Below are 15,516 nucleotides of genomic sequence, written 5' to 3' on the forward strand. Positions count from 1 at the left end.
GGGCAAAGAAAGGAGGAAAAAAGGCTTGTTATGCCTTCAAGGGGCATGAAGAAACTTCTAGGGTGGATAGTTATGCCTACGATCTTGCCTGTGGGAATGGTTTTATGGTGCATACGTATGTCCAAACTTCATGTATACTGTACTTCATATGCAGTTTGTTGCATGCCAATTATACCTTCATAAAGCTGTTACAGTTTAAAAAAAAAAAACTGAAGCAATGCAATATATGCTATATATGCCATAGGAGTCCAGGTCAGGAAAAGGTGAATGCGGCTAGAGGAGCAGGGGAGGGCATCAAGAAGTGAGGGTTCCTCTGAGCTTTGCAGAATTTGGGAAGGAGGAAAGGATTGAGGAGATAATCATCAAGGCAAAGAAAACAGCTGGAGACAAAGCAGAGTCAGGCACAGCAAGGCCACTGGGCCAGAGCTGGGGGTGAAGAACCCTGGAGAGCTGAGGGGAGCCGTGTGGAATGGAAGGAAATGAGGGAAAATCTTAGACTGGCCTGGGCACGTTATTCCAGAGAAGCTATCTTTAGAAAGGTGTGAGGTGGACACTGGGATGGACAGGCAAACAGGTTTCCTCACAGTGCCAAAGCTGCTCAGCTGGCAGTGAGGTCCTGGACTGGCGTGCTGAGGTGTGGAGATCACATGTATATGGTGGCTTACAGGCCACATGTGTCATTGCTGAGGAATAGAGAAATGATGCCACAGATGCATGGGTTTGCCACCTCCGGACTGAAGCCAAGGAAACTAAAGATGTTGTAATTAACAAAACATGAAGTTCTAAAAGGTGGGGGCCATGGTAATATCCTCATTACCAGCAACAAATTTGGGATGCATTTATCTAGAAGCAGCAATGAGATATGACGACAGAATAACACATGTGCTTGATATGTGTTTGATGAATGAATGAGTGCACAGATTAAACACAGCAGATGGAGAGAAAAAAAAGGCAGAAAAATGATTTTACTCTTTCCTTTTTACCAAAAGGAAAGTGCTAGCAGAAGGGGTTATCCATTGCTCTGAGGCTGGACCATGAATCTTGAACCATTTATGTGGATGAATATGACGTCCAGCTTCTTATTAAACTTTGTATAAGGAGACAGGACAACAAAGATGCCCCAGGGCATATATGCAGGAAAGCCATTTAAGGTGAAGAATCTCAAAGGAATCAAGAATACAGAGAGCCACAGGAAAGAGCAGGACAGTAACAACCTGGGTGCAGCCACCACATGGCAGGCACTGTGGCGGGCACTTTATATAGATCATCATGTTTAACTCCTGTGAAGGCAGGTAGGTTGCATTATCCCATTTTAGAGATGGAATAACAAGGGCTCAGAGGTTGGGTTATTTTCCCAATGTCACCTGGATACGATCAGGGCCAGGATGCAAACTGAGGTCTCCCAGATGCCAACGTTCAGGCCACTTGCACATTATTTTGCGGCCATTCAGTGTTAACAGGGTGAATGAGTAAACAAAAGTGACATTTTTAACCTAGCATTGTCTATTTTCTGTTTTCAATAAACATTAATCACCCAAAAATATAAGAAAAAAAAATTATTTCTTCAATGGAAATCACTGAAGGTAACATATCACTTTCAACTTTAAATGGTTCCTATAACGCTGAATAAAGGCATACAGTCAGCCCTTCAAATCCACAGGTTCTGCATCTGCGAATTCAACCACTAAAGATTGAAAATATTTTAAGCAGTAAAAGTGATGCAGATAAAAATATGGTATAACAGCTCTTTACAAAGCATTTACATTGTGCTAAATACTAGGTATTATAAGTAATCCAGAGATGATGTAAAGTATACTGGAGGATATGCGTAGGTTGTATGTAAATATACATTATTCGCATAAAAACTTGAGCATGCAGATTTTGGTATGCAGGGTTGCGGGGGAGTCCTGGAACTAATCCCCTCGGGTACCAAGTAATGGCTGTATTCCATTATAAAACACCAAAGTTTGAAGACAGAATTTTAATTTCACTCTAAGCTAGATTTAAACTGGGCAGCGGGTGTGGGCAGTGACACAGGTATGGAAAGTCCAGTCACCTTCTCTACAAAGGCTGCCTCTGCCTTCTCCCAAGGCTTCGTCTCTGATGGTACCCCTTCAAAGAGGCCTCTAACCCCCAACGTAAGCAGCCTCCTCTTCCAGTCACTATTGCACGTTATTTCTTTACTGTACTTGTCACTATCTGAACTTATTCGCTTTACTTTTTTATTTGCTTATTATTTCTATTTCTTCTTACCCCATCCCCAAAAAATACCACCAGTAAAAATTCCTTTGCTGGGAGGATCTGTGGGAAGCTGGACTTGCTGTACCCATGCATGATATCCAGAAGAGTGTCTGGGCCCTCTCCATAGAAAGCACCTCATAAAGATCTGCTGAATGAATGGCCAACCCAGAAACTCACGTCTTTCCGTGTCTTATGTTCTGCAGCCTGAATCCTCTGATCCATTTCCTCTTCCAACTCACTCAGCTGCATAGCTGCCTTGTCCTGGGCTCTGAAATTCAAAAGGATGCACACCTTTTCAATATACTCTTGAACTTGAAACATGAAGAGAAACTTCAGACTCATCTATGTTAAGCCCTATATATTACAGATGAAGAGAAACACACCATTCAAAATGATATTCCCCATTCCATCTACATAATAAAATGAGATTGGCAATTTGACCATTTTGGTGTAAAATCATTTTAAAACTAGATACGGTCATGCATTCCTTAACAACTAGCTTACATTCTGAGAAATGTGTCTTTTGGAGATTTTTGTCATTGTGCAAGCATCATAGAGTATTTACACCAACCTAGCTGGTAGAGCCTACTTCACACCTAGGCTATACGGTATAGCATATTGCTCCTAGGCTGGAAACCTGAACAGCATGGAACTATACTGAATACTGCAAGTAACTGTTAACACAATGGCCAGTATTTGTGTACCTAAACACAGGATACAGTAAAAATATAGGATTATATTCTTATGGGACCACTGTCATTTATGTAATCCTTTATTGATCAAAACATCGTGATGTGGTACCTGACTACATCAAATAAACGAATAAATAGGATAAAATGATATTAAACTAGAATGTGGCAAAGAATAAAGATATCAAAGTGCTGGGAGGCTCTCAATAAATTCTGAATTTTTTTGGTTTTTTTTTTTTTTTTTTTGCTCTCATGACTGAGTTACAATCCTGGATTTAAAAAAGAACTCCGTGGCCAAGTGATGGTTAGATATAATTTTGAAATTTCACTATAAAAAACTCACAATGTTATACGTTAAAGTGAGAAGGGAAAAAAAGATCTCAATCATTATTTCTTATTTGTCCCCTAAAGTTCTAGAATGTAGATAAGGTTACCTTTTAGAAAAATTTTGTTTGTTATGAGTGCGATTATAAATCACATCTCTATGGAGGCAAAGCACATTGATTTGTATCTAAACCATGAGCTTTAGAGGTGATTCATTTGGACAAATGACATGCTATTAATAAAGGATAGGGCTTAAATAGAATATTTTCTGTCTTCTAGTTTGATAGGTCTCTGCTATAGCAATTTACCTGCTTTTGACTTATTTACTCCCTCACAACACAATTTATTCATGCATTGGTTCAACTTCCACATAAAACTCCAAGGAAATATTGTGGGAGGAAAAAGACCCCAAAGTAAAATTTTCAATAACATTATTATCTTCTGTTCCTATTTACTTCTTCCTCAGCTTATAGCCTGCTAAGGTTATGTTAACCAAACTTGGGAAATCAGTTCATTTTTGCTTATAAATACCTGTTATTTGAAGTCCAGAAATTATGTATCTCCATAGCAATGCCTGGTGGTTTTTTTGGTCAACTCTGGGATGGTAAATGGCTAAGGCATATATCCTTTCCCACCTACTTCTTCTAGCTATCCCATCCCACACATCTGGGACTGTTCCGTAATGGACTCTCTCTGCCCTTTTCACTTCTGAGCAACATTTTCCTTCTTTTGCAAATCAGGGTGATGCATAACAACAGAGTGCTTGCCCCAGCAATTTCTAATTTCTAGTGAAATGTCTGCCCACTGTGACACTGGGAACCCATTCTTTGGGTGCAGTGCAGAGCAAAATGGCCAAAACCCTCCCCCAATCCAAAATAGAGGTGAGGATGGATGGCTAAGAACGCAAGGAATGGTTTACAAGTAGCCATTTAAATACTTCCTGAGGTCTTTGATAGCTAAGAAAGGAGCTTTTAGGAGACTTAGGCTCTGCATAGAGCCTGGCTCTGGATGGCCCCAGCAGCACAGAAGGGAGTGGATGGGGATGCCAACACAGCTCGAATTAATGTGATGTACTCACTCCACCGTGAAAAAGCAGCCTAGCTGGTAATGAGAACATCAAGCATGACAGTCTGTTTTTTTCCCTCGTAGGTGCACACGGTATTATATTTAGATGGGGTCGTGTGTATGTGTGTGTATACCCACATATCTTTGTGTGGGTCTGTATATGTGTACCTATGTGTATACCTGTGAGTTTGTCTGTTTTAATACTTATTGGGTGCTCTGAAGAATCAATGTGTGTGTCTGCCTGTCACATGTCAAAAGAGGCCAACTCTGGGACTCTGATCCACACTCCAGCATGCTCTACAGAATTTGGAGTTCTGAGGACCATGCTTTATCCTACCGGAAGCCCCTAGAAGGCTAATTTGAGAGAAAACCGGTCAGTCAGGTACTAAAAATGTTCATAAGAAGTCCCTTGTGAATAGATTAACTTTTGCTTGATTCTAGGACTATAAGAAAGGTCCTATTTTGTATCAAGAATCTAAAATATTTTCTTTCCTACATTATAATGTCCTTTAGTTACTCCGAAGGTTCAACTAGATAGTTTGAGCATCATGTGGATGGGAGGGATAAAGAGACGGCAGAATTGAAGACAAGTCACCCACCCCTATGCAGACAGGGCAGCCTCCTATTAAAAGGGCTGCGTTTATAAGCTCCAGGCGGAAACCAGCAGGGTGCACAGCTGGTGGAGCACATGGCAGCAAGGTGCATCGGTGGGGCACAACACACCAGAACTGTGACAAGCACAATGCCCTCTTTTTCCCAATATATGCTAAAGGAATGCAGTTTTTCCAGGGGGCAAAGAGGCTGATGTTTGGACTGCAACACATATAAATTCTTTTTTTGCATGATACAGCTGTTAACACCAATCAGATATCCTATGTAAGCTAGCTATGGCTTATATGAACTGTATTAGAGTAAGAGTTTAATAGTTCTTTGGCTTTCAGTTCAGAGGGGGAGGGCCAAGTGAGGAGGGCTAGAGAGTAGAGAGAGCCAAAGCAGTACTGCTGAGCACCTGCCATGTGGTGGGCAGTGTGAGGGGCTCACCCACGACATTATCCACTAAGTCTTAACACCCAGAGGACGTCAAGATATTCATCCTCATTTTGCAGATGCAGCAATTGAACTCAGGGAGATTACGTAACCTGCTCGCAAAGTCTCATACATGTAGGTAACAAGGCCAGGCTTCAAATAGTGTTCCGCCTACTTCTCTAGATAAAGTTTCTCCTGTGTGTTTTAAGCAGCAAGATGTAAGATAAATCTCTTAATTGTTCTGTATCAAGTCATTGATCCTGAAGAGTTTATATAATAGGATCATGATGACCTACTGATTGATTGGTAGCTGACCTACTTCTCCAGTGTTGGCTTAATTTTGAAAGCTCTAGACTCCTGAAGCTCAGTAAGTCCACCAATATCATAGCGTGAAAATGCAGTTCAGTCTATTTGCCGCCCAGGTCAGACAGCAAGTTAAAGCACCCACAGGCCACTTATAAAGGAAGGACTACAATACCTCTTCACTGCAATGGCCAAATTTTCCATTTCTGTACTTTGAAGTCTGATCTCACGGATGAAGTTCTTTATAACATGTTCATATGGTTGAATTAATCTTGGTTCCACAAGGTTGATGTTTTGGTACAAGGTACTAACTTGCTCTTCTCTGCCAAATAAAGAAAAATTAAACCAATTATAAAATTTTAAAGGCAACTCTGCAGGGGAATTTTAAGAAAGAGAAACATAAATGAAGAACTAAGGAAAGAAAAACCAGCAATCATAAAATGATCGGAAGGCAGGGAAGACAGCAGTCAGGAGATATGGTTGTATTTTTTCCACAATAGGAGATGGGGACCTGTGAGGACAGTGAAAATGCACAGCAAGGGACTAATAAGGAAGGATTTTGTTGTTGTTCCTGCTGTGTTTTTTTTTCTAAATTTTAATAGAAAGATAAAACAATTTATAGAACAATTAGGTAACATTAAATCAGTTACTTAATTCCATGTTTCACCTACCCCTAATAAGACATGTTTCAGCCTTTATGGTCATAACAGTGGGTGCAGTAGTCCATTTTCACACTGCTATAAAGGAATACCCAAGACTGGGTAATTTATACATAAAAGAGGTTTTAACTGACTCACAGTTCCACATGACTGGGAGGCCTCAGGAAACTTACAATCATGGTGGAAGGGGAAGCAAGGATCTTCTTCACATGGTGACAGGAGAGAGAAGAGTGAGGAGTGAAGGAGGAAGAGCTCCTCCTCAAACCATCAGATCTCCTGAGAACTCTTTCACAATCTTGAGAACAGCATGGGGGAAACCGCCCACATGATCCAAGCACCTCCCAACAGCTCTGTCCCTAGATGCATGGGGATTAAGGGGATTACCATTCAACATGAGATCTGAGTGGGGACACAGTCCAACCACAGCAATGAATGTGACTATTATGTTATGGTCAGCTAAAAATTACTCCATATAAATTCACATTTTTATACATATTTGCATTGATGTCAGTCACAATTCTCCTGACACCAAATGTGTGAATTTTTTCCTCATACCAACCAATTCTCTAACATTTCAGATACCAACTGAGTGTCCAACAATCCAATTTCATTCTGACACCACCCAGAGTTAGCACAGACCCCACAGGTTAAGGGATCAGTGCCACAAGACTGCTCCCCACTTAGATGCCAGTCACAAGTTCCAGGTTGCCACCTACACTTCTGACCAATCACCTATAAATCAGGGGTTTCTGTGACCCCCCTCTTTAGGTTCCATACTCTGCTTAAATGGCTCACAGAACTCAGGAAAACACTTGACTTAGGTTTACCAGTTTATCATAAAGAATATAACTCAGGAGGGCCAAATGGAAGAGATGCTTTGGGCAAGGTATGGGAGCAGAGTGTGGGTGCACAGAACTTCGATGCCTCCTCTGGGAACAGCACCCTCCCAGCACCTCGGTATGTTCACCAACCCAGCAACAATCCAAACACTATTGTTTTGGGGGCTTTATGGTGATTCTACTGCACAGATGTGAGAGATTACATCACTGGCCACTGGTGATTACCTCAATTTTCAGCTTCTCTCTCCTCCCTAGAGGTCAGGGATGGGGCTGAAAGTACCAACCTTCTAATCATGTCAGTCTTTCTTAGTCTTAATCACGTCCAACCCCCTCTTGAAGGTCTAGGGGCCCCCAGCTACCAGCCTTCTCTCTACCATACAAAAGACCCTCATCACTCTGGAGATTCCAAGGGTTTTAGGAGCTGTATTCCAGGAAGCTGGGACAAAGACCAACTACATATTTCTTATCGTATCATACTCTTTATTTGTGACAGTCCTCATAGTTACTATTTAAAACCTTTTAATAAAAGAGAAACATTTTTAGAGGTATTTCAAAAGAAAAATTAACCAGATTCAGTAGCTGATCTGATAGAGGATAAAGGAGCTAGTTGGTGAGGCTGGTGGTGTCGCTGATTCACAGTTTAAGAACTGATTCACTAAGAGTGATCTAGCATGATCTATGAATGATATACCCTTTGTGTCTAGCTAATGAAGCCTGTGTAACTCATCTGCTATGGATGGATGTTATAGCCATGTGTAGACTTAATAAGCACACTATTCCCCAGCATATCCAAGCTTCTCCGGATTGATGGGCTGCATACTGACCTCCCTGGACAGCTTACATCAGAGACTCTGCAATCTGGCCTTCTTTTTCTGATCCTAGTGGATCCCTGCTTGCTAGTATTTAACACAGGCTGTGACTGGGTTGTGACAGTAGCAGCACTTTTTTAAAGCAAAGAACATTTATACCAGTTGAAACAAGAAATACCAAAAATTTAGAGAACAGTCAATTCTTTGGGCAAGAGATGATAACTTACCATAATACCAGCATCAAATAATTCCATTGATTCTCATTAAGTCTAGAAATGTTGGGGATAGCTAATAATTGCAGGAAAGCCAATCACTTTGACACACTGCCTGATTTAAAAATCGCCTCCAATGTTTGGATAATCCTTATGTTTGGTGATCTGGTTCTGTGATTTTACAGTTACTCCCCTAACAATGCACAACGACTTCTGTCTCCTGTCCCTGACATGGAGAGACTACTCTTCTTCAGGTCCTTGTCTAGTTTTTGGGCAGGCCACCCCAGGAACCAGGAAGTTTGAGAGCATTTCACAGTCATCTATGGTGTGACACCACAGTGACACCAAAGCAACAGCCACAGAAGACCACTCAGAAATCCTGAGCACAAAATTCATACCCATCCACTTGATCAACATTCCTTGGGCTTTTGCCTTATTACTCTGTGGAAGGCAGCATTATAAGATGCTATGAGGGCGCAAGAAAGACGACAATAATCCCAGGCCTCAGTAATTGCAAAGCCATGCAGAGAGCCATCTCACAACTGGAAAAGAAGACACAGTCAGATAGAATACAATTTATAATTGTAATAAAAATAGTTATATGTAGTGAGTAGTCACCATATTCCTGGTAATGTGTGAGGAAACGTGTATGCCTCCTCTCTTCAAATGCTCACAACAACATCATGAAGAACCTTTCTTATCCCAGTACTTCAGAATGTGACTATATTTGGAAATGGGTCTTTAAAGAGGTAATTAAGTTAAAATGCGGTCAATAGAGTAGCTCCTAATCCAATCTTAATGGTCACCTTATAAAAAGAGATTTGAAGCCAGACACACACACACAGAAGATCATGTAAAGACACAGGAAAAGACAGCCATCTGCAAGTCAAGGAGACAGGCCCCAGAAGAAACCAACCCTGCTGATACCATCATCTCAGACTTCTAGCCTCCAGAACTGTGAGAAAAAAAACTTCTGTTATTTAAGTCACCCAGTTTGTGATGCTTATTACCACAAATACCTAGGCAGCCCTAGCAAACACATACTGTATAGGGCCCATAGTAACATGGTGGTGAAGTGGCAGAATAAGGATTCAAACTCAGTTTCAAGCTGTGGGCCACCTGATCAACCATAAAATCATATTGCTTCCCTATGTGTTAAATAGCTAAACTCTGGCAGAAGAAATGGGATTCAAAATCAATCCATAGATCTAGGAAACACTGAAAAACATAAGGTACACATTAACTCTGAAGCTTAGTTAAGCATGGCCCCAAGGTGTGTCCATGTGGCTGTAAACTCTCCCAGGCTTGTTCTTTCTTTCTTTTTCTTTTTTTTTTTTTTTTGAGACAGAGTCTCACTCTGTCACCCAGGCTGGAGTACAGTGGTGCGATCTCGGCTCACTGCAACCTCTGCTTCCCCGGTTCAAGCAATTCTCCTACCTCAGCCTCCCAAGTAGCTGGGATTACAGGTGCCCACCACCATGCCCAGCTAAATTTTTTTTTTTTTTTTTTTTTGTATTTTTAGTAGAGACAGGGTTTCACCATGTCTCTGAGACCATGCTGGTCTCAAACTCCTGACCTCAGGTGATCCACCCGCCTCGCCCTCCCAAAGTGCTGGGATTACAGGCCCGTGCCATCGTACCTGGCCCCAGGCTTACTCTTATAAACAAACTGCGTGATCTGTACAGAGGCCAATATGATTCAAAAGAACTGCTCAAGGAAAATTATTATTAATAAACCTGCAGTAGTCAGTCTCTTCATTTGGTGTTATAAGACACAGAAAACTGCCATTATCTTTCCCATCAGAACTGAGTACAAATTCTGGTTGCAACAGTGAGCCATATTTATTAGGGGGCAATAAAAGAAAAATCTCTACTCTTAGATTGTCCAACGTAATTTTAATGGATCATTAACTTCTTTGCGCCTTTGTCATTTACTGACTACCAGGAAGGTGCAAAGCATAAAAACAGCTCTTTAATAGAATCCTGCCTGTCAGGGGGACATTAAGATACCATCATCTAGGCCGGGTGTGGTGGCTCATGCCTGTAATCCCAGCACTTTGGTGGGTAGATCGCCTGAGGTCAGGAGTTCGAGACCAGCCTGACCAATATGGTAAAACCTTATCTCTACTAAAAACACAAAAATTAGCCAGGCATGGTGGTGAGCGTCTGTAATCCCAGTTTCTTGGGAGGCTGAGACAGAAGAATCGTTTGAATCCGGGAGGCAGAGGTTGCAGTGAGCCAAGATCGTGTTACTGCACTCCAGCCTGGGTGACAGAGTGAGACTCCATCACACACACACACACAAAAAGATACCGTCACCTCGAATCCTTGTTTGCTGGCTATCTGTACAACATCAAAATGTTCAGAAGTAGACATCTGAGTAGATTCCCTTACTTTCTGCAAATTTCTAAAATGAGAAAGAAACACATGATTTGTAAATTCTTGGGTCATTTGTTGGTCCCGGAATTCATTACAGAGAATTTCAAAAATAGTTTACAGTGAAGTATACAAATAGAATAATTATAGGAAATGTCTACCACTAACAGAAAATATGTCACATGGTTACCTGTTGTGCCAGGACTCTACCACAGAAACTCAACTATCTTGCTTTGCATTACAGGGCACACAGGGAGATCTGATTCCCAAGAACCCTTGGCCGATGGTTGGAGTCATGTGACTAGTTCTAGAAAATGGAGTAGGTACAGAAATGATATGTGTTTGCCACCTCCAGGCTTGACCTCTAAAATTGCTCACAAACTCTTCAGCACATTTTCTTTCATTCTTTCTTTTTTCTTTCTTTCTCACTTTCTTTCTCTCTCTTCCCTTTCCACCTTCTCCTTCTTTCTCCCTTTCCCACCTTTCTCCCTTTTTCACTCTCTCCCACTTTCTCCCTCATCCTCATCACCGAAGTGAAAAACTCCAATATGGCTAAGCCTCGTGACAGAACGTGCTTGGATCCCTGAATCACCACATGGTGGAAGACCGCTCAGGAGAGCTACCTGATCACCCCGATCTGTCAGATACATAAGAAAAAAACGTTTGCGTTGCATGAAGCCAGTAAGACGTGTTCTTCGTTACAAAGCCAGTTCCTTGTTACAGTCAGCTTAAGCTTAGAAAGTTGGCATTATGGTTTCCTCTCTGGGTATTTTATCATCTTCTTCCATATCAACATACTTCCTTACCTTCTTACTTGATAGCTTCACACCATAAGTATGTAATAAAACTTTTATGATCAGATAAGTCTTAACAATCACTCCCCACTCTTTTTTAGAAGGGAACAAAAGGCTATTCTGAAGCATTCATATACCAAAGCAGACATTTATTGATCACCTTATATATGTAGTCGAGGTGCCAATTTAAGCCTTTACATATATTATTCATTTAATTCTCATGATAACTCTATGAAGATGTTATCCCTAGTATCCTATTTACTGAGGAGGAGACTTAGGCAAGCATGTCCCTTCATCCGGCTCCAGAGCTGGGCTCTCCAGGGAACAACTAGCTCTTCACACCAGAAGAAAGTGCTGAGCCAGTTTTCAGGGGTCTTAAGTACATGCCTCCATTTAGGAATATGTAACATAACAAGATTTTTTAAAAATTACTTTGGAAGAGGACATGTTTTATTGCTACAAGGACTACCCCCATTACAAGAGGACTCCTTAAAAGAACGAAAGCATGAATAAGATAAAAATGAGATAACCTTATACAATTTAGTTTACTTAAAGCTATTTGGGGGAAGGACTATTACATGCAGCGGGCAGAGTCCCACCTTCCATCCCTGACCCCATCTGCCTGTGTGCTTCGCTTGGTCTATACCGTGGAAATGATGCACCTTCTGGGTTATGCCAAGAGACTGTAACATAACGCTCTTGGCAATTCTCACACCTGATAGAAAAAGGAAAAAAAACAAAAAACACAAAATACTTCATCATAGCAAAAGATAATACCTGGTCCCTCTACGTAAGATTTATATGCTGTGCCTCGCCTGGGCAGCTAAATGCCTGTGGATTTCTCAACTCAATAAACTTGGCAGCATTACTTGGTGCCAAGATAATCTTTTGTTCCTCCCCAAGGGTGTAGTAGTTACTGGCCTCTTCCGGTGTCCTAGCTTCTGATGTCAAAAGTTAAACAAGCAGAAACGATACAATGGCCAGACACACAGCTCTGTTTTCTTCTGGGCCTGACCCAGTTGGCACAAGTGAGTGCTGAGAAGGGTGACGAGCAGTGACAAGGCTTGAAAACATTTTGAATTCATGAGGGACCCAGGGGCTCATCTAAAGCAATTACACCTGCACTCTCAAATACCACACAGATCTGTTTACAGGTGTACTTGGCAAACACCAGGTAAAGAAAGATCAAGAATCAAGTCGTAAGCATTAGCCAGTCAAGAAAAAAGCAGTCTCTACTTCTGTGCTGAGAGAGCAACCAACACTAATACATCTAACTTGTGTCTGAAGACATCGAGTGAAATGCAATGAGAGAAAAATGTACCTTGAATTATCAATGTTTTAGATGTTATTTACCTTCTTGTCCGACAAATTATATGATGATTTGTATGGATGACAGGAGCAATGGCTAATTACTGATGAAAACTTCACAACTTAAAATTTTTAAAGGATCCCTGGGAAAGAAGAACCTTAAATAGCAAATATTCCCATTGAAGCTGAGAGGGAAATTACATGTATTTGAAGAGAAAACAGGTATACCTAAGACGTACAGAAATTTTTAAAGGTCACGCATTTTCATAAGATTAACATTTTACTCAGAAGATGACATATATATTTGTGTTTATATGTCTGGAATGCAGTAGGGCTGGTATGTAGAAAGCTTGGACACAGCTGATCTCAGGACATCTCTGGAAACCAGTTAAGTACAGAAAACTTCACTCCACCCTAAGAAACACAGTGATCCAGTAGGGTGCTTAGGAAAACTGGCCCTCAGATCCCAAGTCTTACTGATTTAAGCATTAAAATAGGGAGCTAAATTATTCAAACTGTTTGTTTTATGCATCTAAAACCCAATTTTTTGTAAACAAAAGCACACAGTATTAAATGCCGATGTCTTCATCATTCCACACTAAGGAATGCCACAAGAACATTGATGCTGAGATCCTAGCATCTGAACATGAGACATTAAAACGTGCATGCAATCCAAGAGGCACCATGTGAGATCATGAAAAGAAAATGCTAGGAAGCCGAGTTCCTTCCTGCATAAAGCTCACACGTGATTGAAAAGTTCTGTGAGGATTAAGTACAAGATGTGCTGACAGCATAGAACAGGTGAATGTGACCAGAGCTTGGGGTATTCCCTGAAGCGTGCATAGACGTCAACCAGGCAGAAAGGGGGCGCGGTAGGCGGTGGTCTCTTCCAGGTATCAATAGCCACAGGCTGTGCACAGCCTCAGGCAGGAGAGCTGGGGCTGAAGAAGTTAGCAGGAGCCGGACGAACACATCCTCAAGGACCAGAAGTGCATTGAAGGGGGTCGGCGGGGATATCCCAAAAGGATGGGAAGCCATGGCAAGATTTAAAGCAAGAGGTGTCATGATAGAGTTTGCATTTTCACAGTTTTGGCTGAAGCAAGGAATTAAACTAAGGATTTTGAAATAAATGGGCAGAGATAAAGATAAATCTAAGGCCATTATCATTTAATCCAGAAATGTAGAACTTCAGGAGTTGTCACTAGTTTTTACTCCAGAATAGGTAAAATTACAGACAACTAAAATCTGATAGTATAATTATTTCTCTTTTTGGGTAAGAACAAGAAGTACGTTCTTACTAATGTAATACCAGTTCACCTACTTCGTTCAATGCCCCGAACGAATCACAGTTGTTTCATCAGTAAGTGCAAAGGTTTATCCTTTCTCTTCCATACAAGTTAAATAAAAAGTACACTTTTAAAAACGTATTTTTATTACATAGTATGCATGCTTCCAGAATAAACCCCAAATTAACTAGAAAGTAAATTCTAAGGGCCAAATCCAGCTATGCTACTAGAACAGAGCAATATTAATTCCCTTTCTAAAATTTAAGTCTTGCTTTCTAGACAGGATGACCTCTTCCCACTAACAGAGTTGCCTACGATTGACTGTGGTCTCAGTCTGTATACAGAATGGCTATCCAGCTCTCCAAGCTAGAGAAAACAAACAATGGTCTCCTCCACTTGGCCCCAGCAACCAGCAGACTTGGAAAGACAACCTGGTCCAGGGGCTGAGGCTTCTCTGGCTTCGGTTTTGTGGCTGTCTGATCACAGGAGTTTCTAATCTACATTTTAAACCACCAGTGTCTCACCCAGGCCCCCTTAACCACATACATCTCCTGCAGGTAAAAGTCTTTCTGGGCTTGTGTCATCTAGAGAAATATTACTTACCTAAGTACCTATTTTTATAACATTCACCAAAAGGTATTAAAATGAAAATTTCCTGGAAGATGAGAGAGTTAACTAGATCCATTCAATGTCTAGAAACAGTTCAGATTGCAAATTGCTTCCTATTTTCAATCACTGATATTTAGTTCCTGGGAGTTCGCCAATGGAGGCAGGAAGGTAGAAACAGCAGAAAGCATCGTGCTGAAGGTTTACTGCAGGCACAGCCTCAAAACAACTAGGGCTTCTGGAGTCATAAATGAATACAGCATGGGATAAGTGGAATGGCCTGGGCAGATTTAAATGCTTCCTCCACCACATCTAAGCTTTATGACTCAGAGCCGAACACTTTACCTCTCCAGCTTCGGCTTCCTCAACTATAAAGTGGGTATAACAATAGAAGTTACCACCTAAGGGTAGCTGTGAGGTACAATGTTGGTAATCAGTAAGTGCCAGCCATTGTTCCCATCCATTACTACTCCTGACTCCACTCCCCAACTGAGTTAAAAAGAAGTAGACGGTTGTCTCCTGTCCACGTCTGGGTGGTGTTTCAAAAGGGGCTCAAAGGAAGAAAACCTTGTAGTATGGGAGCTCCATGAACAGAAATGTCTTACGGGTGGCAGTACTCTGGGAACTGAAAAGGGAGAATTAAATTACGTCATGTTCAAGGTCAGCCTGCAAAAGTTACAGTCTGTGGGTAAGTAGTATCTTCTCTGTGAACTACCACGTAGAAAATACTTTAGGCTTTGCAGGACATACTATCTCTGTTGCAACTATTTAGCCCTATCACTGCAGTGTGAAAGCAGCCTAGACAATGCATAAATGAATAAGTTTGGCTGTGTTTCAATAAAACTTTATTTACAGTAATAGGCAGAGGGATAGATGAGTCTTGCTGTGGTGACCCCTGTTACCGTCTATTAACATAAGGCCCTGAGCGTAGCAATGTGCATGGGACAACGCAGACCTCACCCTTCCACGCTCAGATAAAC

The 15,516-nt window shown here is 41.3% G+C and overlaps 1 protein-coding gene across 1 annotated transcript in view; it reads right to left on the minus strand.

Annotated features, from left to right (window-relative positions):
• The window catches only part of RASEF (RAS and EF-hand domain containing), a 77,407-nt gene that overhangs the window by 40,302 nt on the left and 21,589 nt on the right, over window positions 1-15,516 (minus strand). Inside the window, exons 2-3 of the mRNA XM_011953954.1 lie at window positions 5,824-5,970; window positions 2,419-2,509 (exon numbers count right to left, since the gene is read on the minus strand). Of these exons, the coding sequence (XP_011809344.1) occupies window positions 2,419-2,509; window positions 5,824-5,970 (238 nt within the window). The remainder of the gene's footprint in view (window positions 1-2,418; window positions 2,510-5,823; window positions 5,971-15,516) is intronic.

Source organism: Colobus angolensis, unplaced genomic scaffold (genome assembly GCF_000951035.1).
Source record: "Colobus angolensis palliatus isolate OR3802 unplaced genomic scaffold, Cang.pa_1.0 Scaffold379, whole genome shotgun sequence".
Lineage (NCBI taxonomy): Eukaryota > Metazoa > Chordata > Mammalia > Primates > Cercopithecidae > Colobus > Colobus angolensis.